This window comes from Salarias fasciatus, chromosome 10, assembly GCF_902148845.1.
Source record: "Salarias fasciatus chromosome 10, fSalaFa1.1, whole genome shotgun sequence".
NCBI lineage: Eukaryota > Metazoa > Chordata > Actinopteri > Blenniiformes > Blenniidae > Salarias > Salarias fasciatus.
In genome coordinates, this window is record NC_043754.1 from 14,444,515 (window position 1) to 14,471,516 (window position 27,002).

Sequence of the window (27,002 nt, forward strand, 5' to 3'; positions counted from 1 at the left end):
AACATCAAAAATCAGTACAATATATCATGGGGACGGTATTCATCAAACGCTTCAGAGAGGAAGGGCGGCAGGATCGCGGATCACGTCGCCCATGTCGATGCGGCCCATGCAGCTCCGCGTCCGGCAGCTCCGCCACTCCCGCATTTGATAAATACCCTTTATCTTGGTCAAGTAAACCCAAAAACAGGCTGCAACGACATCGTTCACAAAGCTACGTTACATCTACCATATATACAATGCCACCTAGAGCTAACCAATGGTACTGCAAGATAATACGTGGCTAATGTGGGGGTCTACCGTTGACTATGGACGAAGCAGGCTACTGAAAAAGGGGGTGACATTGAAAGCCAAACAGGGTGAAAGAACCACAGCATCACTCTGAGACAAGCAGTATCCATTTTCCCTTGAGAACACGGTTCCTTTTCTGTTTTTTGGTTCAGTGAGTTGGCGTGAAGGTTCACTTCATTCTGACCAAAGCACCAAGTGAAGTTGTTTTTCCTGTCGGTGTCGAAGTGTACGGAGGAGAGAAAAAAGTAAGGCGGAGCCTCGTCCTGTGTGATGTGTGTGTGTGTGTGTGCTTTGGTGGGAGTTATTACAAACCGCATTAAAGTTTGACTCCGGTCCAAATTCACCAGGAAAAGGGATACTATTTACATCTCAGCATAGTAGCGTTGTGACAGGTAAGGCATGAGGATTCAGTGTTTAGCTTTTCTTTTTCTTTTTTTTTTGTTCACTAATCGTGGTCCTCTGCATTTCTTCCTCCCTCATTCACACCAACCCTTCCCACTCCCCTCCCTCCCCCCCAACCCCTCCACCCTCCACTCTGGCTGTTGTGTTTTTTGGACGTGTCCCCTCCTCCTCTTGCTGCTTAACTGAGAGATGTGATGTTGGAGCGACCACCAGGGGGCACTACGATACGCCGGCCTGCGGGCCTGATGGGAATGTCATCTGGGGTTGGGGGACCTGAACAAAGAGAGAAAGATAAAAGGGAGGGGGAAAAAGATGTTACATGGGGAGAAATAAGAGAGTACACGAGGAGGAGGACGGGGTGAAGAGAAATCCATGGAAAAGAGCATCAAGAGACTGCTGGGTAGAAACGAACCAGGAAAAAACAAAATCATTTAAAAGTTCAAGTTTCAAAACATTGAACGCATTCATGTTCACATGCAGTTTTCCTATAGAAACAAGCACTTGTATTTTTCAACACTCACTCTGTTCTTCCATGCTGACACAGCAAAACGTAGCTGTAGTCATAAACCTGCTGTATTATTTTCCAGGCCATATAAGTTTCCAAGGACGCTCTTTTATCCAACACACACGTCAGTGGAGTGACCTGGATGTTACATTTAACAGGCTCTGTGCTGCATGAATGCCGCTGAAACATGAACAAAAGACTCGTGGAGTTTGTTTAAAAAAAAAAAAAAAAGAAAAATCATCTTTCCAGCGGATGAGCCAAATCATCTGCTGCAACAAATGATCAGCGAGTGTATAAATGGAAAGAGGGACGACGTCAGCCTGTGAAATGCTGTATCTAACCAAACAACTCCCCCTTTTCATTCCAGAGAAGTAAATCAACACTACAGGTGGCGGCTTTGCAAATAAAAAGAAAAAAGAAAAAAAAAAACGAGAGAGAGAGCACGTACAAGCCTCATGCATGCAAACACACACATTCAAGAAAGAACTGTTAGAAAGACTGGAAAACCTGCAGCAGCATTACTCCCCCTAAATTCATGGGCTCAAATTTGGAAATTCCTTCCAGCGGAGGTCACTTTCTTTTTATATCAGTAAGGTATCACACATCAGCGATGCTTGTAAAGACAACCGAGAAAGACAGATCTACAATTATGTAGTCTTTTCTTTCCAGTCGTATCATCTCTTCCTGAATGAACTGCATGTATTTGCACAGAGGGCGAATACAGCTGCGTTCTCACATGGACACAGTTAAACTGTCAGAGAGGACAGAACTGTTTAATGGTAAAACACTGGATGTCTGCTTCATGATTGCACCATCTGTAAAAGGCTATCGCGCTATGGTAGTTCCACACAAACGATTTCTCACATTAGAGATCTGAACTGAAGCTAATCCGCGGCTGACTGGCATGTGGACACAATCAGACTGTCTGTCAGCTGCTCTCTGCAGCGGAACGGATGCCAAAAAGTGAATACTTATTGTGATCCCTCACATCTGATGAGCTGTCTTAGCACACCATGTCCACATGCCGAGACTGCAGACGCGAGATATGAAGGGCACTGAGCCAAAACTTATATCCTCCATATCCTACTAAATAGCTTACAGCATCCAGAGGGCATTAAGGAGAAGGAATTGACTTGAAAAAAACTTCCTCCTTTGTTTGTTCTTCAGGTTATTTAATCACCTGAGAAACATAAAACTGTTTAAATCAGTTTTTTGTTTGTAAAATAAAAACATATTCAACCAGTATGCTCACTATGAAGCACAACTACAATCATATGCTATCTGGTAAGAACAATCGGATTAACATTTTGGAAAGAAAAAAAGCTTGGCATTTTCAATTTTGATTAATAAAAACACATCAAAAAGTACTTCATGGCGATTTTGTACTTCGGGCTTGCTTCGCACTGGACTTCATAGAAATAAAATGTGTTTTTAATGTTCTTTCCTTCAACTGCTTGCGCATGAAGTGGCCAAAACAATGACAACGCTGCTCTCAATAATCCATCTAAATTAAACTGTATTACAATTTACAACCTCCAGAATAAACAGTTTGTGTTTTTCAAGTTTTAGCCTTTTTTTTTTTTTTTTTTTCAAAACTCTCCAAAACTAATCATCATTCTCAGGAAAATATGTAAAAAATGTTTTTACATATTGTCCGATAAGCCCATATCGCAAAAGTATAACAAAACGAAAAATATGGATTCAATGTTAACATCATGTGAAACCACAGCAGAACAAAAACAGAAAACCCGCATTGCTCAACTGAGAGCGCGCATAAATCTAATTTAATGCCGTCTGCATCCAAACTCGAAGGCGGCCAACTTAATCACGTCCATAAACAGACAAATTGTCACATAAACAGCGTGTAAATACTTTTTTTCTGAGAACCACAACTTACAGGATGTCTATGCATGCAACGGAGTGCACGTCGTCAATGAGAGATTATTAGATTATGCTATGGATTTGGGGCTGATTGCAAGGGGACATGAATCACAAATTAAATACAGAAACATGCAAAAATCACATTTCACCGGCCAAACGGAGAAAAGAGGGGAGCGAAGACAGAGCTCCCTCTGATGCACATGCATGTTTCCTTTGATGTTAGTGCATTCGGGATCGATCGATGCAGACCGGAGACGGAGGAAATGGGCGAGGAGACAGTGACGCGGTCGTTCTAGGAAGAGGGCTGGCTCACCGCATGGCGCAGGGTTACCTGCTAGACTAAATCCGGACTGGTGCAGGTTTCTGACGGGCTGCTTGGTGGGAGAGGTCCGCGCCGAGGCCGAGGGGGTCCCGCCGCGGGACATGGAGAACTCGGACACGGGGCCGTCGTACATCCCCCTGGGCACGGCCCTCAGGACGGCCAGCTGCGGGGCGAGGGAGGCGAGATTCAGAGGCGGCGAAGGGAAAAATATACGACCACAAAAAAGGCAGTAAAAGAGGAGAAAGAGCAGAGACGCTGTAATATTTCACTGCATGAAATTAGATGGAACCAAGCTCACATATGTTTGGCGTTAGTCTGCTGTTTGTGTCTGAATTATGTGTGCGTTTCTCAGACAGCCCCGTTTCTGCCGAGAACCAGCTCCAGGTTTACACAAACACACTCACACACACTGACTGAAACACACAAACAAAGACGCACTGCGCACACAAACACGTACGTGCACAAACACTTACATACACGCACGTAATCAAACCCTTTTCTAATCCACAATACAGCAGAAAACAAATGTATTTTTAAGCTTTAAAATCCAGCTGAAGTGTTAACGCTGCCTGAGAACAAGACATTGTGTTAGTGGAACATAGAAGCTCAGTTAAAAGTTAAGAGGACACATCTGTACATGAAAAAAAAAAAAAAAAAAAAGGGAAAAAAAACCAGTGAGTGCACCCAAGACAAACAGCACACCGTTACTACAGCTCCACTTTCTCATCAGCGGCCAGCTGCAAATTAATAAATTGTTACGCTGTGAGATTTTTTTGGGCCACAAGAAAAATGGAAAGACAGCGAAGAGCTGGGTTTCTCACAAGGCGGCTATAAATCAAATTCCTAATTGAGATCATTTTTTTTCTTATGTGTTGGATTGATTCTTTAAACTGGAGAGAAACAGGGAATGTTCCACTTTTATGTTTCTTTTCTGTTGTATAACAGGAACATTACCAAACTGAAACTAATTTAGCATTAGGCTAGACTTTGGAACATTCAATCCTAATGTTACAATTAAATTCATAGCATGTTTCCATCCTTCCATCCTCCACTCATAAAGTTACTAATTCAACCAGCAAGACCAGCGTAGAACCACTGAATGAACTCCTGAGCCTTTGTCTTGGATTGTCTCACCTCCAGGGTTTTCCTGCTCGCCAACATCCTTTATTATTTTTGATCGATACGTTTCATGAGGTTATATTTAAATGGAAATTCGTGATGCTTTTTACTGTATGTGGTGGGTCTCGCTGACAGCCATCCAAACCCAAACTCACTGTATCGTCTCTGAAATCGTGATGACGAAGCAGCGACCACCCTCAGCGTATTGGACGCGATTAAAACCAGCAGCAGGCGGCTGAAGCTTGAAGAGCGACGTCAGACTTTCTGTATCGTCCCAACATCCCACTTTACTAGCTGAACCCTGTTTTCACTCCATATCTCCCCGGGCTTTTTAACTCCCAGAGTTCACCGCTTTGTGAATGTTCTTTGTATTTTTCATTTTTGAAAAAAATTCCAGTTTCCTTCCTCTGGATTAGAAAACAGTCTATATAAAGCTTGATGAGGCTGTAGAAGTGGAAGACGGATGGATGTTTATGGCTGTATAAGAAGCAGTCGGCGCTCACCTGCTTCCTAGCTTTGATGCGCTTATAGGCAAAGTCAGGGTAGGAGGAGCAGGGGATGAAACGGCCCACTCCAGAGGTGACGTGGAGGTTTCCCTCCTCCAGGACGATCTTGCCCTGGCATATCACCACCAGCGGGGCGCCGCGCAGCTCCATGCCCTCAAAGACGTTGTATTCAGCAGCCTGAAACACACGAGATAAAATCGTCACTAATGAAGAACAGAATAGAATACGATCCTTTCAATCAGAACAAAAATACCCTAGCTACCCTATCAAATAGAAGCTATTGTGAAAAGTCACCGTTTTTTTCAAGAAATCCAAGCAATCACTCCTTTCAAAGTCTTTCCAGATGTTGTGATGATTATCAAATGAGGCTAAAGGCAGAGATGTTTTGACTTACTTCACATGTTTGTGCTCAAATGCCAACGTTCCAGTCATTAATCTGAGGAAACAAACTGAGGGAGGATTTATGAAGAAACCAGAACCGGCAGCCTCTCATTCCTCTCTTCTAACGCTCGTTCTCTTTTACCCATCCTGCATCATTCATCTCCTCATTTCTTACACTTGCCAGAGTGGTAACAGCTGCCGATGCCCAGCTGCCCCCCGATGCTTCTCCTTTCTTCTCTTCCCACTCTTTTCGGTCGTCGTCTCATCTTCTCGCCCTCTCCTGCGTTGCTCTTTCCAGCTGTTCATCTCTCCTCACTCACTCCATCTCTGGCTGATCTGTATGATCCGCACTGCGTGTCGTGCCCGTCCACCTCCAGTTTCCCAACTTTGAATGCCAACTTTGTTTTTTTTTTTTTTTTTTTTTCAACCTGTTTGTGATCTGGGACGGTCTCCTCCCCTCATTCCATTGTTACTTATTTCCTCTGCACACGGCCCCATTTTCTGCTGCCGTCCAAATCCAGGCCAGAACAGGACATAACTAAGACCTTCTGCATGCGGAGCATGACGTCATGGCCGAGCCCAGCGCTTCTCAGCCTCCTGTGCATCCAGGCTTTTCCATGTTGACAGCAACAGGACCAGATGTGGGCTCAACGATAACAAACTACGAGATAATTCAGTCTTCGGTAAACATTCCCCAACAAAAGCGTCCGAGGAAGCAGGATTCCTTCTTTTCGGGTCTTAAGGTGGATTTATCGAAACTATGAGCCGCGGCGCTCTTGTCCTGTTATTTTATCTGGAAGGACAACCAGCAGGAAATGAAAGGGTGACATTATTATGTAAGCTGCCACGGATCCTCAGAGGATGCAGTCTACATTTAGAGAAGCCGTGTTATTAGCGTCCTTCCCTCGGCCTCGCTTCGCTCATCCGCCCAGCGACAGCATATGATTCTGAGAAATCTACAACTCTGACTTCACATCCTTCTGCCAGCATACTGTTGTTAGTAAATGGCTTCTTCCTCCACACACGTATTTCTGGGCGAGCAGGATTTGTCTCAGGCTGCTGGAGCTTTAATTTCCTGTGTGGACACTTCCTTCCACTGCTTCAGATGCCTGTTTGTGACCCAATGCACACTGTGTCTGTAAGATACGTGAAAAGGGATCAAGCGTGGGAATGTTACCAGAGGTAAACATTAAAAAAATTTGAAGTTTAAATAATCAAATTTTTACGCAATTTAAAAGCAACACAACAGTACCGTGGAGGTGTTAGTGCTCTTGTCTGAGAGCGAAATGATCAAATCCAGCTGTGGTTTTCTATGTGGACTTTGCATGTTTTTCGAGTGAGCGCCGGATTTTTTCTCCTACTGTCAAAAAAAAAAAAAAAAAGTAATGGGGGCCTAAACTGCTTGTCGGTTCGAATGCAAGTGTGAGTGATATAAAGTTAAGTAAAGTGCTACAGAAAGTGAATGGATGAATGAACGGAAATCATGTCTGGTTATTTCAACCACAGACTGAAACATCGTAATAAAGCACTCAGTGCGAGATTAGGTGAAAAAAGCCGCAAAGCACATTTCAGATCAGGAGAATGGAGCAAACAGCGCAGCACAGATCACTTATTGATTGAGACATTTCCCCCTGAAATCAATTCTATTGTGACCAAAGCTATTCTCTACTTTGACATGAGCTTTTTTTCTTTTTACAACCACAAATACATACGGATGTCCAAAATCTTTGAGGTTTTATTAAAGTATTCCAATATCTCTATTCAGTGGAACTAAATCTTGACCCATGAATCACATTCTTCGAACCCACTTTTCCAATCCGGAGCGTACTTTGGGGAAGCTGTGCAAGCATAAATATTATATGGAAAGAAATACTTCTTGATGAAAAGTCATATAAATTTCACGTCGATTAACAGTAGTTTTGACTGATTTACATCCGAGGTGCACGGCTTCTCATAGCTGAGGGTTTGGGGGATTTAGCGAAGCTCAGCTTTACATTGAGAGCTGGTCGTGAGCCAAGAGGAGTGAGAGTCGTATTAGGACTGAACATCCACTGAGAATTCATTTCCGGTCAGAGGAACTGAGTTTTCTTTCTGGAAGCGGCTCAAAAATGTGTTTTCTCCCTCTCTCTCTCCCTCTCTCTCTCGCTCTCTCTCTCTCACACAACTTATCAGCGTTCAGCTGCCGGCCAATGGCGTGCCTTCACACTTTATGTCGGTCGCTCAGCGACTCGACCTTGCCAATAAGTGTGAATGTGTGTGTGTGTGTGTGTGTGTGTGTGTGTGTGTGTGTGTGTAGTCGTCTGTCTGTCTTTCGAGTTGATATTAGTGCATTGCTTCCTTTATACAGAACTCTGTATAAATTAGAATTGAATAACTTAAACATACATAATCATTTAAAAAAAAGGAAGGAAGTTCTTAGATCCTCTTAAAAATGACTCATTTCCACTTTGAGGGTATCGGAAAAAGTTGGAAATAGGAGCTGAAATGGCCTGGTGTTAAATTTGACTGGCAAAAGTTAAAACAGTCAGAAAACGCAGCGGCGTTGAGCAGCGCGCATACCGAGTTGTGTGTCTTGGCAGTGATGGTGCGAACAGAGTCTGTGTCCCAGATGACCAAGTCGGCATCGGATCCCACCGCGATCCGGCCCTTACGGGGGTACAGGTTCAGGATCTTAGCCGCGTTGGTGCTGGTGACGGCCACAAACATGTTCTCGTCCATCTTGCCTGTGGTCTAAGAAACAAAGCAAAGAGGAAATAGTTAATACATTCCATATAACTATAAGGAAATGATAGTCCAAAGAAATATGCAGCAGGCATTTGCATAAATAAGGACTGTAGGAAGCCATCAGTCCAAATATGGCTGTAATTGTGGATTGTGAGTGATATATTCTGAGATTGACTTTTTTCAAACTGAGCAAAGCTCAGAAAGACTACATGTAAGCCAACCGCCGATGCACGTGCTGATAAGTGAAAAATGAGGGCAGTGTGAAGCATGGAGGAAAAACCAGATGTTAGGATAGAAAAGCATGGGGATAAAACGATACAAAGAAAATGATAAGCCTGCCAAATGCAACAAGGGAGAAAGAGAGATTAAGGAAAGACGAGAATAGTGAGAGAAATAGCTGGGAAAAGCATAGATATAGGACAAAAACAAATAAAAAAATCCAGATAAAATAAGGGTTTTTTTTTTTTTTAATAAATAAAATAAAGATGAGAAAAATGTAGTTTTAACTGAGGAAAAACAGACAAAGCAGTACAGAACATAAGATTTTACCTTAGAGGGAAAAACGCAAAAGGAACAGGATGAAAATTAAAAAAAACAAGAAGAATAAATCTCCATGGGCCTCTCTCAGTATTCCTTCCTCTTCTTTGTAGCTCTCGTTCTCCAAATTTTAAAAGCGGTCCTCTCACCACAGCTTTGTCCCAGATGAGGGCCATCCTCTCCTCCACGCCGTTGACGCCCTCGGGGATCTGGGTGAAGTCGTCCTTGCCGATGGCCTTCTGGGCCACGCTGAAGGTGCAGTGAGCGCTGCCGGTCACACTCAGGTCTCCGCTGGGGGACGGACAGGACGGAGACGAGAAGGGGCGGGTTGACCGCAGCGCCACAAACACACGGGAGAATAGGTCTGTTTACTTGTGAAAATGGGAGCAAAACAAAATGGAACAACCCTCGGGAGCCAGCGGAACACGCAACACGCCAAAACTCTGTTCGTTCTTCAAGCTCCAACCATTACTAATGCTTCCTGTTTCCACACGGCGCCGTAACTCGTTTACCAGATGAAGTCCATTTGTTGTGTAACAACTGCTGATTTATTACAGCCAGACGCTCTAAACTTAACCTTCACCAGAAAAACGCCTCCACTTAGCACGGCAGCGGGGGAATTTTCCTACTGAAGAGCTCTTCACACACCTGCCTGCGAGCAAGCAGTGTGCACAGGAATGTGTAAACACTGAAAACATAAAAATGTGCATTCGCTGCAGCATCCCAAGCACATTTGGCATTGCATTTGCACAACGACGACTGCAAAACTCCAAGCAAAATTAATGATGACATTTAGCTCAGCAACACAAAGAGTATTATTTATCAAATGAAAGCCCTGAAGCAAAGCGCTGGGACGCATACCTGGACAGCAGCGTGTTCAGATAGTCTGGAGTGGTGGGATCGGGGCTGAGAGGGGGGGACGTAACAAAAGAAGCTGCTTTGGCCCAGTTCTTGCTCCAGTAGTGTGTCCCATCAGTCCCCAGGCTGGCCGTGATTGGCTCCCCAAACACAACGTTTCCTGAGGAAGAAAGGGATGGGAAAAAAAAAAAAAAACGTGATAAACTATCACATGTCGGGGATATTGGATTTATTTTAGCAACGGGACCTGCATCAATTAAGCCTGATTAAATCTCCAGTATTCTAATCCCTCTGAAAGCATTGGTCATTTATCAGAGTGTTTACAGAACATGAACTTTGCCACTGCTGCCAGTGTATAAATCTTACTGCTGCTCAGTTATGAACCTGCTCTTCCATGTACGCTTATCCACCATCTGAATTATGTTACCAGCCATCCTAGAGGGATTCATTTCCATGTAGAAGTTCAGAAAAAAACTTAAATTTCAAGTTTTCAAGCCAATCAAAGCCCTACATGTGTTTCGTATGCAACACTGTGTCCATTAAATCCTTCTGACAAAACACTGAAACACACATTTTCATTTTATTCCTTTCTATTCTTGACCACAGGGCCTGGTTCACAGCTGCTTTTTCCACACGAGACATACTTTATTCAGCACCTTAACTCCATGAACCCCTGAAGGATCAGTCAAACGCTGTGTTTCTGGCCAGTAAAGTCACTGCTTAAGCGACAGACCCCCGTTTCAAATGAAATTACCTCCAGACATAACACGCTTTGTCACTCTTGTCGTGTCTGACCTTCCTAAGGTGAAGCCTTTAATTTAATCTCACATCCAGTCTTTCTGCGGCGCTCTACCTTTTTTCCGGGCCTGTGAGATGATGTCGGCGGCGCTCTTGCTCATGACGCGGGTCACATACAGCGGACAGTTGGTCTGGCTGGCGATGGTGACGGCGCGAAACACAGCCTCAGCTTCCAGCTGCGGAGGAAACGGGACATTAAGGGTCGACTCACAAATGCTTTTTCCATTAGGACTCTGAAGTACACCTAAAATATCTCAACCACTGCAAATGATGTGTTTTTCAAGCTCTATTATTTGGTATAAGTTATTTTCAACCAAAATGAGAAGTGGAAACCTAGAACTTGAAAGTAAAATTGGGTTTTAGATTTATTAGGTTACACAGGATTAGGGCAGATCAAAAATCTAATTTAATGAGATTTAACAAGCAAATGCTAAAATAAACCAAAGTGAAGTCAGATGAGTGCCGCATGGCTGCACACTTTCCAACACTGCTCTGAACATCTGCGTCCAGAGGAGAGCACCTAGTGCTTTATGATTATTAAGTAGTAGTTATGTCCATTTTTAAATGTTCAATGTGTACTTCTTAAACTCATTCATGTGATGGGGTTCAGAAACCGACCACGTCTACTAACCAGATAATTGGAATCAACACAACTTTCCTTCTTGACTTCGGTCGAATTAAAACATCTTTATGTTTTAATTCCTGAGGCTCCATTTAGCTCAATGACATTTATTCCAGTCCGCCACAGAATGGAAACTCCGAGTCAAGCGAACAGCCGACGAGTTGCTGACTTTGAAAGTGTGGCTTTGATTTCGCTGTTTGTTAAAGAAACATCGGCGGCAACAATCGAGGAACCAGAGCATTTTCACCCCGTGCCTCTTGATGTGTCTGAAACCACATGTGTGTGTAACAAGAACAACGTGTGTGCGTGAAGGCCAAATGCCAAAAATGTCACGGACAGCGTGAGTGTGTCTACATGCAGTTAAAGTATCTTTCCACAAACACCATCTGAAAAAATAGTTGCACATTTATAGTTTTTCAAAAATACATACAAGAGCGTGTGTTTCGTTTGCAGCGTGTGAGTGTTTTACCTCCTCCGGCCTGCTCAGCACATGTCCCTCTGGTCCAGTGATGCCCATCTGCAGCATCCGGGCCTGCTCCTGTTCAATAAACACACACAAAAAAAATCAGCTATTTTATCATACGTAAGACATGCAAGCATATACCTGTGCACACTTGGAAACCAACTTCCACAAACATTCTGACTTGACATTGTGATGAACACATTATGGTCATTTAGTGAATATTCTCTATGTTTATATCTCCTGACACATTTCTATCAGAACCATCATGTTCTTGTGGGGCAGTTTGAGTTACATCTCTAAGTTTTTTTAGAAGTTCTGACCCAGTCTGACACGGTAACGTTGAGGCAATGCAAACGACTGATTGACTAATCTGCAGTAAATTGTGTTTGCGTGTTGCCATACAGTGATTGGCCAATCAGAGGGCGTCCTACTAAATTGTGTTGATGAAATAAGCGCGCTGCAGTGGTGTCTAGTTAAAGTCGAGTTTAAAAAAACTGCAATTTAAAAGTAGAAATCCCAAAACCCGAAGAAACCCACATCATATGCTTCTGTTTCCCGTCATATTGTGACTGTAATCCTCCAACGTTATCACATCTCGCATGTTTAACTACTACCATGCACACTAATCCATAAGGATAACGAGAAAAACTGAATTAACTGTTTTATAAACTGTATTCCTGAAAAATCTCATTGAATCACTGCAAAAGTCTCTCGCAGGACACGACAATCTGTCCTGTGACAGAGTTAAAAAACAACAACTCAGGTTTAAGACAGTTTATCATAAATGGGAAGTCATGAGAGGACGTCCTGGCTCGGGTTCTGGCTGTCACTTGATAGAAGAGCGCTGATCACACACAGGTCTCAACTGGACACCGTTATCTGAGGAGGCCTGAAGCAAACGCTACAGCATGATCTGGGAGTCTAAATATTTCTGCTCTCACAACTGATGAAAATCAGACTCCTTCAAAGTCTTGGTTTCAGACTGGATCGCAGAGCCGGGACTCGCCATGAATCAGCCCCAACGTGCACACGTACACACGCAGTGACGAGATCCAGGCACGGTCCGGAGCTCTGACTAACACTAAACCCTCTCCATCTACCCAAGTATTCCAACTGATGCACTTTCATTTATCCCCCAGTATGGCACAGCTCAGTGTAAACTACACCCACACACCACCGCCGCCGCGCAGGAAGCGCGCGCTCCCTCACATGGAGGACGGACGGCGTGTTTAGTCTGCAAGCAGTGGAGATGGCCGACGATAAGGCTTCACTGAAAAGGTGAACTCAAGTAAACTCGAGCGAAATAAATCACAGTAAACAAAAGCAGATGACGGAGCTGGACGTGGGACAGGCGATTAAAGACAGCGCTGTAAAGACGATTATTTATACTTCTTTTACCTCAGCGATGATTTCTCCATTTTCAGCGTGGACCTGAGCGATGCCCCCTCTCTCTGCCAGAAAGGTGAAGATCTCATAAAGCTGCAAGAGAAAAAGAGAACAAAGAAAGTTTACAAAAAAAAAAAAAGTTAAGGCTGCAAAGTTTTGTGCACAGAAGAAAAACGACACTCCTTTTAAAGTGAGGGGTCAGTCATGAGCCGCAGTTTAAAAGAGGCCCACAATTTACATGATGTCTACCGAGACGCGCAGCAATTACTGTGTGTGGTCTCCTGAAATGGTGGAAGCGGCGTGGGATGAGCTGCAGTTGTTATGTTGCTGTGCCGCGGTTCCTTAGCGAGCAGCATTACATCAGTTCCTCGGGCCGCAGGACTCCGGTTGCCTCATGCGGCCCTCTGACCAACCTCATTAGCCACGGCTGCATGAGAAACATTAGCAGGCCCGACTCACACCGTCCGCAAGCCAAGGACTCGAGAACTCGCAGCACATTACGTGCGTTAACATACGAGGCCGGCCTGTTTTCCTTTGACACATTACTTTGAACATAGTGTCATGCGTTCATGTTTCCAGAATTGTACGTTTTCTCAGAAAAGGGGCAGTGGCAGCAAGGTATTGATTAGAACTGACTACTTGAATGACCTAATGATATTTATTTAAAACTGTAATGTTATAGAGACATTTGAGAGTAAATTCTACATGTGACACATAATTCAAAATCCATTTTTATTCAAGTCCATCTAAAATAGTCCTGCTTTAGTTGGTTGAGATTATATTTTAATGCCAGATGTCTTTAATAACAAAAAACTTTGCTTTTTGTTTCGTGTATATAATTAAGATTTCTCTTGTGTAAACTGTTTCAATTAAGTTAGAAACATTAAAAGTTAGAAGCAAGCCTTAACGTTACATGCCATTACAATTACACCATCATTAATTAAATGATTTTAACGTAAAGAAAAATTAAAAAGAGCTAGGAAAGTCAGAGCTTTGCTGTTTCAACTCATACTTTAGGAGTAGAGGATATTTCCTATGAAGTGTATTGTCGTCATTATACCTCGCTGTTGCTCATCTGGTAGTAGTCCTTGAAGGCCATGTAGACCTGGAATGAGTTCACACCTGTTAAAAAAAAAGAGTGATTCAACAATTACACCCAACAGAAGAATCTGATTGGACAAGAAACATTTTAGAAACTTTTCTATTCAGTTAAGAAACATTGGGACACTTGACAGATGCATTACTAACACAACTCTTTAAAATGATATCAATGACAACATCCATCCATCCAACCTTTACATTGAAATTAAAAAAGAAGTAAATTAAACCGTTGACTGAGCTCTCCCTCCTGTTAATTTTTTAGATGCAACTTTAAAAAGAAAAGCCCAGCAGTAGCCTGCCATGTAATGATATCACAGCCAACCTTTCTCCTTGATGAGATTATCCACCTCCTGCTTCACGCTGTCGTTCCAGTGGGTGATATCCACATGCAGGGAGTAGTCGCAGCAGGCTTTCTCATCGGCCCACTGCCTCCACTGGTCGAAGGCCTCCATCAGGCTGGTGCCGGGCTCCGGGATCACGTGGTCCACTGAAAGTACACGGAAAATCAGAGGGTGTGAGGGTGTAGGAGGGTTTAGGGTGACGGGTGAAGGGTTTTTGTGCATATTTGGAACAGAAAACATGCTTTGGCTTTGTCAGTATTCACATTGTTGGACTTTGAATTCATTCCTATTCACAGTAAATCCCCACTGTACATCACAGTAGTACTTTGCAGAAAATATCCCTCTCTGTCTTACTCAGCTGTAATAATACGAGGCGTCCTGCTGGCTCGCCACCTGCCGGCCTTCTTCATCTCATTATAGACAACCCAATCTGCTTATGCTAATAGGATATGGCTGGAAAACTGGTCCTAAATAAAACCATGACTACATTGCGCAAAACTCTATGTTGTTGTTTCCAGTCTGGGATCGAAACCATTTTTTAATATTTTTATTTTAAGAAATGATGGCCTCAAACACAACATCATCTGTTAGCGGGGAGCCCGAAGAAGCGACAATACACACAAGCAAAGTTCACATTTCCACTTTCTCACACATGGCCCTCTTGGAATATAATCCCTCTGTGAATGGAGCTCATGAATAGAGCTTACTACAGTAGCACGGCTGTTAGCGGCTGAGTCTGTCTGAACGCAGAGCAACGCTGGAAAACAAGCAGCAGCCAGCTCTGCAGACACTAACTCTATTAATGAATCCGCTATCTACCAGCTGTTCTCTGTGGTAGCATGTAGACCCAAACCTCCATGAAGCACACAAACATACACATAAAGGGTGCAGGGACACACATTTGTGTCCCATTTCCATGGGGGGTGTTGCTCTATAACCCCCCACAGCACTGAATCTTTTGTATGGTTGTCTATTGGAAAGTTGCCCAAAACTAATCCCTGGCTTTGTCATCATCTCTGTTAGGTCTCAGCCCTTCTTCTCCTTAATGACACCACCTCTTAGTTCTGGTATTATCTGTGAAGAAAAAGGCCCAGCTTTAGCAGCGCGGCCTTCTCTGCAGCGCTTACCGATCATGGTCGTGCCACCAGCGAGAGCAGCCTTGGATCCCTGAGCGAAGTCGTCCACGGTGGTGGTTCCACGGTAAGGCATCTGGAAGTGGGTGTGGATGTCAATGCCGCCGGGGATCACCATTTTTCCATTGGCCTCGATGGTCTTCACGCCACCGGGCACGATCAGGTTGTCACCAATCTGCCTGTCAAGGTGACATTTTGCTGTAATGACCAAACAGCTTAGGATGGTACAGCTGCATAACATTTAATGATAGCACAGATACTGCTACATTTAAATTACATAAGAGGATTTCCAGTCAAAACATCAACAAATGTTTGAACTGTTTAATAAAAGAGAAGCTCGAAACAAAGTTAGCCGAGCATGAAGCGGCACATTGTCGCCATGACAACACGTCAACACGTCGGCCCCGCTGAAGAGTGAAAGTCCTGTTGTTCAGACTTTATAGAGGAGAAAACCCAGACAGAGACGCAGGCGGAGGCCAAACGTCCCTGCAAGTCTGCCAGCAGCCCAGATACTGCAGAGGCATCTGGGTGTTTATTATGCAACACCAGGCTTTCTGTGGGTGCCTCTCTCCGAGCCGCCTCACTCAGGGGCGGACGGGACAAAGAGCCTATAATTGGAGAGCAGAAAAACGGGGGGAGTTTGGACTGTGTGTGAGGGTGAGGGAGACTTTCAGGGTGATACAGAGAGGAATTCACCCAAACCACCCTCGGCCCAGCCTGGTGGGGTGGAGACAGAAATGAGCGTACATCAAATGAATGAGTAACCATTACCTCACTGGGTGGTCATATAAACCGCTCCATTTTTCTTCTTTAATCAATTACAAATGACATGATTCACTTATTTTGTTAGTCATCATGGGATCGTTCTGTTCATGCTGAGGGAAGTGCTTCTAATAAAGTTACATCCAGTACTAATAAACAGGAAGATTTGGATCTTTTAGCTACTGCTGTCAAAAGACAGCAAAAGTTCTGATATAGATAATTAAGAAATGATCACTGCAGGATCATTTCAATTTCTGCTAGAATATAACAGTTACACATTTTTCCATTGGCACCATTTGCCTGTCTTCTTTCTGGAGATGTTTAAAATATCTACAACAAAGACTGAAAACCAAATCAACTATTAAAATCTATTAAAATGTGAAGAAAGACCAGTCAAGATAAAAGTAAAGCGACAGTCTCTGACAGAGTCAGGATGAAAGCAGACGAGGAAAAAAAAATGAGGGCAGAGAAGGACTTACTTAATGAGGCCATCCTCCATGTAGATGTCAGCATGGAAAGACTGGTCGTCATTCACAATCCTCCCGCCTTTGATCAGAAGCCTGTCGCTCTGCGAAAAGATGGGAGGGGAAAATAATATTAGGATTCCAGACGATTCTGATGAGACAAACCCCAATCTGGCAGGAAGAAGCAGCAAGCAAATATCCAGTCGGGGACAGTTCACTATGCGCGGACACAGACAATGCTTCTTTCTCTGTAGAGAGACATTTCCTTTTTCCACTCAGAGGAGATGAACAGTGTTGCATTCATTCTTTCTTTTTTTTTTTTAATCAGGAAGAGGCTGCCATGTTTGTCACTCTTGTCCCAGAGGTGGAATATGGACCACCCTGCAAACCCACTCATGTCTGTGGGGACATGTTTCCCACTGCAGTCGTCAGATTGACAGTTTGCTGCAGGAAGCGGAGCAGAAGCTGCTCTTAAGGACTGATCATGGATTAACATCCTAAACATGCTCATCCAGATTTTGTTATGTAACAACGCTAACTGATGTTACTTTCTCAACATAATCCAGTGATCCAACAGACCAAATCTAGTGAAATGCCATTAAATGGTGCATTTTTCATGTGCATAAGCAAATAATCCATGCATTTTTCTTTAACGTTACATCAGAGTCATCCAGGCCTGGAGTCAGTCACAGGCAGGAGGAAGCAAGCAGCCAATTCAAATAAAACTACAATGCACCGAGATATCTGGAGAGCCATCAAATCTGATATGAGGAGCAGTATTATGTTTCAACAGCCGGCAATGCTAACTCACAGTGAGAGCACTTATGTTTCTGATCCTCAACGCTAACCTGGAGAAAACAGTTGAGTAATAACTAAGTAAGTAACTTAAGAAACTGTGAGCCAATGCCGTGGAACTGAACAGTATAATCATAATAGACGTATCTTTACTGTTCAGCTGATACCTACATTACCGTGCCATTCCCTGCTGCAGCTCCTGCCACGGATTACATCTTCACACATTACATCATGTTCATTTTCAAGGAGGGGGAATTTGTTCTCCCAGCAGATTTCATGCTGCTGCTCAGGTTTCCGGGCGGCTCATGCAGTATGTTATATACGGTGAATTTCCTGTGTGCATCTGACTGAAGATAACAAATCTGACCTTAGTAACCAAATTAAACTAGATATATCAATAAGACATATGTAGCAGATTCTTTCAGGAATCTCTGGAAAACACTGCTGGTCAGATTCCCACACAGTAAGGAAAGCTGCCATGCCAGGTTTAGAGTCTTCCTCAAGGACACTTCAGGGGATCGAACCAACAATTTTGGGATTGGAAGACGACCTTCTCCAACAGCTTAGCATGAAGGGAGTTGTTGACTCAGCCTGATACAACTGAATGAAAAAAAAACCAAAATGAAATATGGGCTGAACTCTTCTCCAGATAAGAGCAATGATTACCAGATTTCTCTTTAAACACGTCTCCACTTTTTTGGGGTGTACGCCAAACAAGCACAGACTCCACTTCAACATTCACACATTATAAAATCATAGGTCTCATTTCCTCGCGTTGCTTGGAGAGACAGAAATCCATAGTTCTCATCTGCCCATGTGTGCAGCGGTTTACACTCCTGGCTCTGGAATCAGAGTTTCATCATGATAATGAACTGCAGCCGTTTCCCCTCGCATCAAGAGCACAAAGGAACCGCGGTTTGGTGGCACGTCTCTCTGTGATAAAAGCAGCACTATCTGCTGAACACATTGCGGGTTTCCTTGCGTCTATATGAGTTTGTGTATATGTGGCGGTATTGATGGAGCAGTGGGAAACGGAGCCTTCCCGAGCGCAGCCACACCCTGAAGCAACACATTACAGCACGCAGTCATCTGCAGCTGGACATCATGCTCACTGCTCTCACACTGCCGCTCATTACCTCAGAGGTGAAGCTTTCCAAAGAACAGCGCTGCTGCTCCAACTCCGGCCTGATGTTTGAGCAGGGAGTACACAGAAAACCATCTGACTGGTAATGCAAGAGGCGCATTGACAGATTTACGAATCAAGAAAAAAGGCCAATCCAGCTTTCAACATTCAAACTAGTAATACTATTCAGCGTTTTTATCCTAATTTGAATATGATGGAAATAATATGATGTAAGAGGTTTTACAAATACACAATAGTTTAACTTATAAACTTAATTTACTATTGCTGTTCCAGACAAGCGTGTCTGCTGACAACAGACAAAAACTGGATCAATATATTTAAGGAAAATGACAAATTGATAGTTTCGCTTCCACAAACTAAACACTTCTATGTTGTACAGCGTTGACAGGATGAATCAATGTGGCTATTCTTTTGTCTCTTCCTGGTATTCAAATAATAAACTGATGAATGAAGCAGATATTATATTTAATGAAGTACAACTCAGCAACACTGATCCCCGTTCATCTCCTGCATGAGATGGTAAAAGAGGAGCTTTTATTTGATTTACAATACTGCAGTGAGGGGTGTGTCCTCATGCATGGATTCATTCCTGCACTTCAGCAGTCGCTCCCTCTCACACACACACACACACGCGCGATTAATGCCATCCTGTGTTTTTTCTGTTCCCCTGGACTACTTTAAAAGTACAGCCAGAGAACAATCAATAGATCCCGATGTAGGTTACTATTCAGTTTGTGTCCGATGGCGACACAAGAGAGCAAAAACACAGGACTCACTTAGAGTCAGTGGATGGTATTTGAAATATTTCAAGCCGATAACAAATTCAGAAAGATAAAAATATGAAAGATAAAATGTTTCAGTGTCCAAAATCACTTCAAATTTAGAATCATATGGCGGTGTGCAGATCCATGCCGATATAAAATCAAACCAACAACCTGCAATTTCATATTCAGCCTCTTGATCAACGACACAAGTCCCCACATATATTCAGACAGAGAAGTCTTTCATGACACTCCTTCATAAGTGCCTCAATAATTCAAGTGTAAACTGAACATTTATGGTGTTTCTATTTTAATATAATCTGTGACAAACAGCTGCAAATCCTCACATTCCTCACAGCTCACGCCGTCCAGCCACACACTGCTGAATGCTACACATTTGATTTGTATGCATCCGTCTATCCCGTGACACCACGTTTCCAAACGCTGCCACAGTCTCTTAGTGGTCATCATGTCAGAGTCACCTCCACTATTATATTACAAATAAAACCTCCAAAGTATCTTTCTTGTTGAGAGTTAACAAGAAGTGCTTCATCATCTCAGTTCATACATCTTTCATTGGAACACTTCCCCCTCCAAAGAAACACAACTCTTCTGACTGTCGAACAGCGACATTGTTGGAGTGAAATTATCTGTGCGATTATGCGGTTAAAGGGGGAAAAACCTGACCGCTTGTTACATCATTAGCAAGACAGACTCATGCACATAATAAATACAAACCACAGAAATAATGCCGCCTGAATTTTGGTTGCAGCCCCGGTTTACGCACAAATGATCTTATGGCAGTGACTGATGTGGTGTTCAGCAACCTAACCTTCAGTTCGATTGAGGATTGCATCACTTTAAATGCTTCAAGATGGTGGTTTTAGGTAATTGTAATATTCAAACTGATGACAGACGTGGATCCAATCGGGTTTTGAAAGTAAATCACTTCTCATGATAAATGAAATTCCACTTTTTGATTGAACACATAAACACGTTACCTGTTTTCACACATATGACTCCAATAAACATGTTTATTTACTACAATCCATGCTGATTTTGCATGATTTGGGCTCACATTACACAAACTAAACAATGATTATGACCATTTCATATCCACTTGGAAGATAAACATTTGAACACAACATGCACAGATCTTAATGGGCAAGCTTCACTGTTTCCATGTAATAATTGTACTAAATTCCAATATGATGCCACTAATTACATCTAATATGCAAATTTGAGAGCCCACTCATCCAAACAATGATCTTTTGTTAACAGAAGGACACTCTCTCAGGAGATCCCATCTCCTCATTCAGTAAAGTTCAACAAGATAAAGTGTTTTTTGAATGTCGCTCATCTACGTCCAGCCTGATCATGTGGTTGAATGATCCCCTCCCCAACTCATCATCTTGAATCAGCAAGTAGAATTCCCACTCTGTTCATCTTTTTTTTTTTCCAAACTGAATCCTAAATGACGGGAAACAAACACAATTTGATTTGACCATGAGTTGGAAATATTCGCAGAAGACATGAGCGATGATGTTGATCCTGATTTGGTCTGACCTTCCAGGGTCACTGACCATGCCCTCATTTGTCCGTCGCATTCACTGTTAGAGCACCCACTTTCTGGAGAGGAGAAGATACAGTGTATGGATCATCTGCAGTTGCTGCACATCCAGAAAACAGCATGAAACCAGTGCTCTGTAATTCTTTCATTACTATATGATTGTTAAAAAACTTGCAGAGTTTCTGAGCAGGTGCTCATTTCTGGCTGAAATATTTTCATCCTGAACTGTCTGTTTACTTGATTCCTCCCTGCAACTGTTTATACAACTTCATTCCCTCATTTTCAAGCCAAAAGATCTTATCACTTCCTCTTTGTGGAGCGAGTTCCAGCTCGGTTACACTGAAACACAGAAAATAATAGAGCGCCATTCCTACTTTTCCAAAAAGACAAAGCAGAGTTAAATGATTATGAAATATCGACTTTTTCTCCGAACAAGAGTTAGTTAGATGAAAAAAAAAAAAAAAAAAAAAAGGTACTGTATACACTAACTCTGGCTGTTTGTGTGTTTTGGAGCAAAAATGTAAACACAATTTCGTGTGCTTGTGCGTGCCTGTATCCCATTCTGGACGATTCGGTGCTGGTTAAAGAGGAAAGGATTCAGCTGCCTCAGCTGCCAAAATCAGGACAGTTTGTAAAGGATTCGTTTCAAGACAAACATCCCAGAAAAATCAAAACTGTCTGGAGTCAACCCAGAAGGTCAGTCTCAATATCTTATTCTGAATTCCACGCTACCAAAAATGCATAAATTAAACAGATTCCTTGAATATCAAGCTATTTCCTGTGTGTGCTCCACTTACTTCACTCTTTGTGTGTATATTTAGGCATGAAGTGGGCTGTGAAACCTTTTTTATCTATTCCAACTAGATCTTTTCAAATGTGCTGACAAGTTTATTTGTGGAGCTTCTAGCAACAAAGTAAAATGAAAAAAAAAAAAAAAAAGTCATTCCACTTGTAAGAAAAACAAAGAGCGCTAAAAATAAAGAAGGCCTCTCGCTGCACAGGAAGCTGTCATATTCTGTTACAGAAGCCAGCAGTAATCACAAATAGATGGCAGGATGTCGCTCTCGTGCTCCTGCGCTGATCTCCACCGACATTTACTCTCCACTTTCACCAGACTGGAGGGTGAGGCGCTCCGAAACTGGGACGCAATTTACTAATAGCCACTCCGCAGCGTTTAATAAGAGGGAACGCTTGTGGAAAACTACAAAGCAGGTCAGAGGATATAAGAGGAGACCTGGTGACAGAGACCCCGGAGTGGGTGGAGGAGGAGAAACCCGGGGATGAGGGAAGCCTTGAATGTGAACCTATGCAGCCCTGTTGCCAAGCACTCAAAAATATTTACTCTTTACCCAAAACTGCAAAGGATTTTTTTTCTCCTTTTTTTTTCACATTCTGGAAAACTGAAAACAAAGAGACTTATCCGTCTAAATTAATTATGGCGGCCGCTGCCAGCACGCTTCACAGAGAGATCCTGCTCATCTGGAATGTTGATCTTGTGATAGGCCGGAGCGGTGTAACCGTGTAACCATGGAGATTAAATAGAAAACTTTAATCTGGCTCCGACTGAGTCAGACAGGTCGAATTATAGACTTCCTCAGTCAAGACGTCTCTCTGTGTGTGCGACCGAGAGCGACTCACACATCCAGCGCGACAGGAGCAACCGGGCTCTGTGTTTTCCTGTATGTCCGTTTCCATGGTTAGTCACTGCACCATGGGAGAGGGGGGGGCCGGAGGCCATGGGGGATATTGTCTGCACTCCAGCATGGCGATGGCATAGTCTGATGTAGCGGAGTTCTGTTTTGCGGTGTGTCGAGTGTGTGTGTGTGTGTGTGTGTGTGTGTGTGTGTGTGTGTGTGGGGGGGGGGGTTCATTTCTGCTGTCTGCAGGCCCTGCTTCATGCCCGCAGATGCTGATTCCAGCTGGAGGGGATTACGGATGACATGTACCAGCCTGGAACAACACTGGGGCTACTGTAAGAGGGTATGAGCGAAGGGAAGAACCACACCTAGAAATCTGACAGAGTCGCTCTGGCAGAAGGCAGACATAGAAAAACAGCTGGAATAAAACAGACGAGCGGAGAAACGAAAAGGGCAAGTCTGCATGGGAAGAAGATGAAAACAGGTACAATGTTCAGGGCCGTTCTGTATGGTTTAAATGTTTGTGTGATAAATTCCTTGGCAGGTCAGTGGGCCGCCGTGTCTTTTTAGTGAGCATATTAAGAAGTAAAGCATAAAAGAAGCCATTCTCTGTAATGGGGTGATTCATGAAGCAGGGAAACGGGAATCAAACTCGTCGACCCCACCCTGACCTGCAGAGAAACGATGTAACACTTGTCTCATTTAAACCAGCACTCAGATAATACAACGCTTGTAACGATATTTTTGAATAACGTAATTTCTGCGTATAAAGAATCAATGCAGGTTTATTTAGTTGTTGTTTTTTTTTAGTTCTGAAAGCAACCCATGTGGTCACAGCTGAAGAACCTCCATAGTCCTGCAATGTGCATCATTAGGGTAAAGTTTGTTTTTTTATAGAGATGCACAAGTACTGTTGTATCCAATAATGTCTGATATACTTGCCAAAACTTTAACTTTTCTAAGTTCTGATGTATTTTGTCAGTCCTCACTATTCCCAGCTGATCATGAACACCTCACGTTTTGCTGTAGAGTTGAGCCATCTTGTAGTTGGGACATCATGAAGAAACCTTTTCCAGCTCTCAAGGATCATTTAAAACCAATAGGAGGAACATAAAAGGGATTACAATGTTTATCACAAGGATTAAATAAACATAATAAATCTAATGGCTTCAAGCAAAAAAAATATCAATTACATCAAACCCAACAACATAAATTCTGATCTAATCTTTCCTTCACTGGAATGGTCCGCATTTTCAATGAAGGAAGGAACGACAGGCCACAATATATCTCATCGCTGAGAATGAGACTCTTTTTTCAGAGAAATTTCAGCAAACTGCTGTGATGTGATGAAAACTCTCATGTCATTTGACTTTACGATCCGAGAAGGCCCATTGTTTTTCTTATCTTTTAAATAGTCCTATGCAGGAGGCCACTGTTCCACCAGGCTCGGTAAGAGACGTGTAGGGAAATCGTACCTGAGTGTGGCTGAAAAACGAAGCTCATTTTACGACGCTGCGGCTGAGGTTTGGTCAGGCCGAGGCACAAAAACAACTCGGTTGAAGTAAAGATCATGGTTTTGTGTCAAAATTACTACTTTACTAAGGTTAGGGGGAATTTCATCACTATGGTTACAACATGAACCGTGCAGTTGATGTTTGACACTGGCTGTGGTGAGATTTTTTTTTTTTTAATCTCTCCTAAGGGAGGCTCTGATTGTTTGTTGACTCAACCATCCATCCTGACCTCCCCTTAGATGGAGCTACTGAAATAACATCACCTTACAAATTACTGGAGTTGGACAGATTTTATGGTGTTTACTGAAGGGAGCAATGCTAGTTTTGAACATGTGTTCTTCACCATGAAAGACTCACAAAATTACACCCAAAAGTTCCCAAAGGGAACAGCCCTGAAGATTACAAGTGATTTTTTTTTATCAATTGGTGAAACATACATCGAGAGAAACTGATTCTCTCTGTGGTTCATCGCTGCATAAATTAGTCTCCTGTGAACAAAAGTAGCATGGCATTTCTTTATAAACAGTTTTGGTCATGTCGGCGGGATAACCAGGGTTAACGTGCAGATTGAGCAGAGCTTGACAATCTGTCTATTCACGTCAGATGCATCTTGAGGCCATAAAGTTGCAAACAAGTCCTTGTTTGTTTGTGATTTCATGCCGACTACTAGAATACTCTGTTGTTGTATTTGTGGTCACAACCTGACATGCTCTTAAAATTTTCTAAAAAAAAGCCTTGAAAGAAAAAAAATGAAATCCTCAATGCTTTGGTAAAACATGCTCTATGAACTACTCCTCTTTAAACACACACCCGACATTAATGTGAACGACCTGAAGAGGTTGAGGGCAGTCGTGCCTTCCCCGAATCATCCTGGAGAAAAATCAGCTGTGGGGATGAGACAAAGGCTGTGTCTCCCACACCCCTGACTGCAGGCTGAGCCGCAACAATGAAGACTGGAAGGCAGGCATTTCAGACTCCTCTCCCTCACACACACACACACACACACACACACACACACACACACACACACACACACACACACACACACACACACAGGAGAGAGGAGTGACATCGAGGGTGTGGGGTTTTTCAGCAGTTGTAACACACACCAAAACCCAGCTGGCACGCCGCGTAACACAGGCCTGCCCCGAATTCAACCCTCACTACTCCCAACGCTCCAAATCTGAATCTTTCCCCCTCTGGAGACGCAGAAATACAAGCGCCTTATCACAGCTCATCTCAGATGGGCGTGTATTGTCCCCCTCCCTCTCCATTTCCACCTCTCCCTCTCACTTTCTGCCGCACCAGCCTGCAACACGAGCCATGTCTGAGGTGGCCTTATTATCAGCACTGAAATAAATCAGATTACTGGGAAATGATCACATTTTGTTCAAAACATGCACATTCATGCACCATCTATACTGGCTAATACATTTGATCAGAGCCACAGGACACTAATATTATAATATAATCTTATTATTTGAAGTATGTGATTAGAGGCAGTGTGCATTAATATATTAAAAGGAGGAAAGATTCTCAGAAAGAGACTAAGATTCCTGCAGATGATCCTCCCTTGTGGGCGATCAATTAGGCCCAAGTAATCTCCATAAGGGTTACACATTCTTGCCAAAATTGGTCAAATGTGACTCGAAAAGAGTCACGAGCATATTTATTATGGACATCATATATATAATTTTCAATATATACATGTTTTCAATGTAAAAGATATCATTTCACGTGGGGAAAAAAAAGTCCAATTAAAAATACGAGCTTCTGCACGGGTGTGAATTTTCAAAGGATCCATTCATAAACGCACAGGTTTACACTGCGGAGCGCTAAAGTCCCTGCAGGAAGATTTTTTTTTCCTTTCCATTCCTTTTTTTTTTTTTATTATGGGCGAGCCGGCTCGGCACACGGCGTGGATCCGCTCAACAAAGAAGATGCAGGACACCTTTAAGAAAACGCCTTTTCTCCCTGCCTGCCTGTCACTATGGTAGCCAGTCATGCCTTTTCATTGTGCGCATTTTTCCCAGCGGCGTCCTGCAGTCAGGTCTGAACCCCGGCAATTAAAAAAAAAGCGCATTTTCAGCTCCTGCCTGTGCGTCATGATGCAAACCCAATGCAGTGATTCGCCTTCATCAAAGTTCCTGCAGCCATTGAAGCAGAAATAACTCGTAATTTTTTCCTCCTTCTTTTACTCACTGTGATCTTTGGGATGTTCTTTTTTCCTTGATAAGACATGTTTCGTCCGATTCCACCTTATGAGCCAAGCTGGAGAGAGAAAGAGCCGGTAATCCCTGCTGGACGGATGCTGCAGTGGGCCTCGCCTGGTTGGGAGCTTCAAGGATCGGTCGCCCCTCTCTCTGTCAGTGCGATGTGCAGTCAGTGCTCGGCGGTGCGACTGTGGTCCAGTCAGCCGGCCCCTCCCTCAGCGCGGCTCCGCCGGAGGAGGCCGTGCGTCCAGCAGGGGGCGCAGCGGAGCAGCCGGTGCAGCAGCCTCCTCCAGCCCACCATCCATCCACTTGTCTGCATAACAGAGCCGCCTGCCCCACATTGTTTCCTGCATAGTGAAGATGACTGCATGCCAACCCCCCCCAAAAAAATCAAGTTTTGGAGGAAGAAAGGCAAAACCAAAGGGAGGCAGCTTATTCTGCTTATCAATTATCGTCTTGCAAGAAATAAATATTTACCTACATGTACATTTTATTGAACCACTGCAAAACTGGCCAACAAACACGAGTATAAACTTTTAAAATGTTACAAAAGTAGCACAATCTCATGGTAACTTTCCCGTTAGAAGACATGTTTTTACGAAAACCAATAAAAAAAAACACGTGAAAAAGTACATGATTGTAATGAGTGTTGCATTCAAGTCCCATATTTGTATGCATTCATCTTAATCTGTCACCATTAACACATTATGGTGTGTTGTGATCATGGAGTTGCAACAAAATGGTGTAGCAGCTGTCAAAGAGCCTGTCGACTACA

General features: G+C 43.2%; 1 protein-coding gene across 2 annotated transcripts; it reads right to left on the reverse strand.

Annotated features, from left to right (window-relative positions):
* Positions 1-422: 422 nt before the first annotated feature.
* On the reverse strand, positions 423-26,355 carry dpysl3 (dihydropyrimidinase like 3). Of its 2 annotated transcripts, none has more exons than XM_030100624.1 (14): positions 26,217-26,355; positions 16,609-16,697; positions 15,362-15,546; positions 14,216-14,380; positions 13,853-13,914; positions 12,805-12,885; positions 11,413-11,481; positions 10,377-10,497; positions 9,527-9,683; positions 8,815-8,956; positions 7,964-8,134; positions 5,021-5,200; positions 3,408-3,561; positions 423-963 (listed from the first exon to the last, which is right to left on the reverse strand). In XM_030100624.1, exons 1-14 carry the CDS (start codon positions 26,253-26,255, stop codon positions 869-871), a joined length of 1,710 nt encoding a protein of 569 aa, XP_029956484.1. In that variant the 5' UTR covers positions 26,256-26,355; the 3' UTR covers positions 423-868. The 2 variants fall into 2 exon arrangements, with proteins under 2 accessions (XP_029956484.1, XP_029956483.1); XM_030100623.1 differs by having other exon boundaries at positions 3,390-3,561.
* Between the last annotated feature and the right edge of the window lie 647 nt (positions 26,356-27,002).

Bases quoted from the DNA above. Each gene is read 5' to 3' on its own strand.
- dpysl3 (XM_030100623.1), bottom strand. From the start codon at position 26,255: ATGTCTTATCAAGGAAAAAAGAACATCCCAAAGATCACA. The intron at 16,698-26,216 runs GTGAGTAAAAGA...ATCTTTTCGCAG, and splicing joins AGAACATCCCAAAGATCACA to AGCGACAGGCTTCTGATCAA. The intron at 12,886-13,852 runs GTATAATGACGA...TTTCTCTTGCAG, and splicing joins ACCAGATGAGCAACAGCGAG to CTTTATGAGATCTTCACCTT.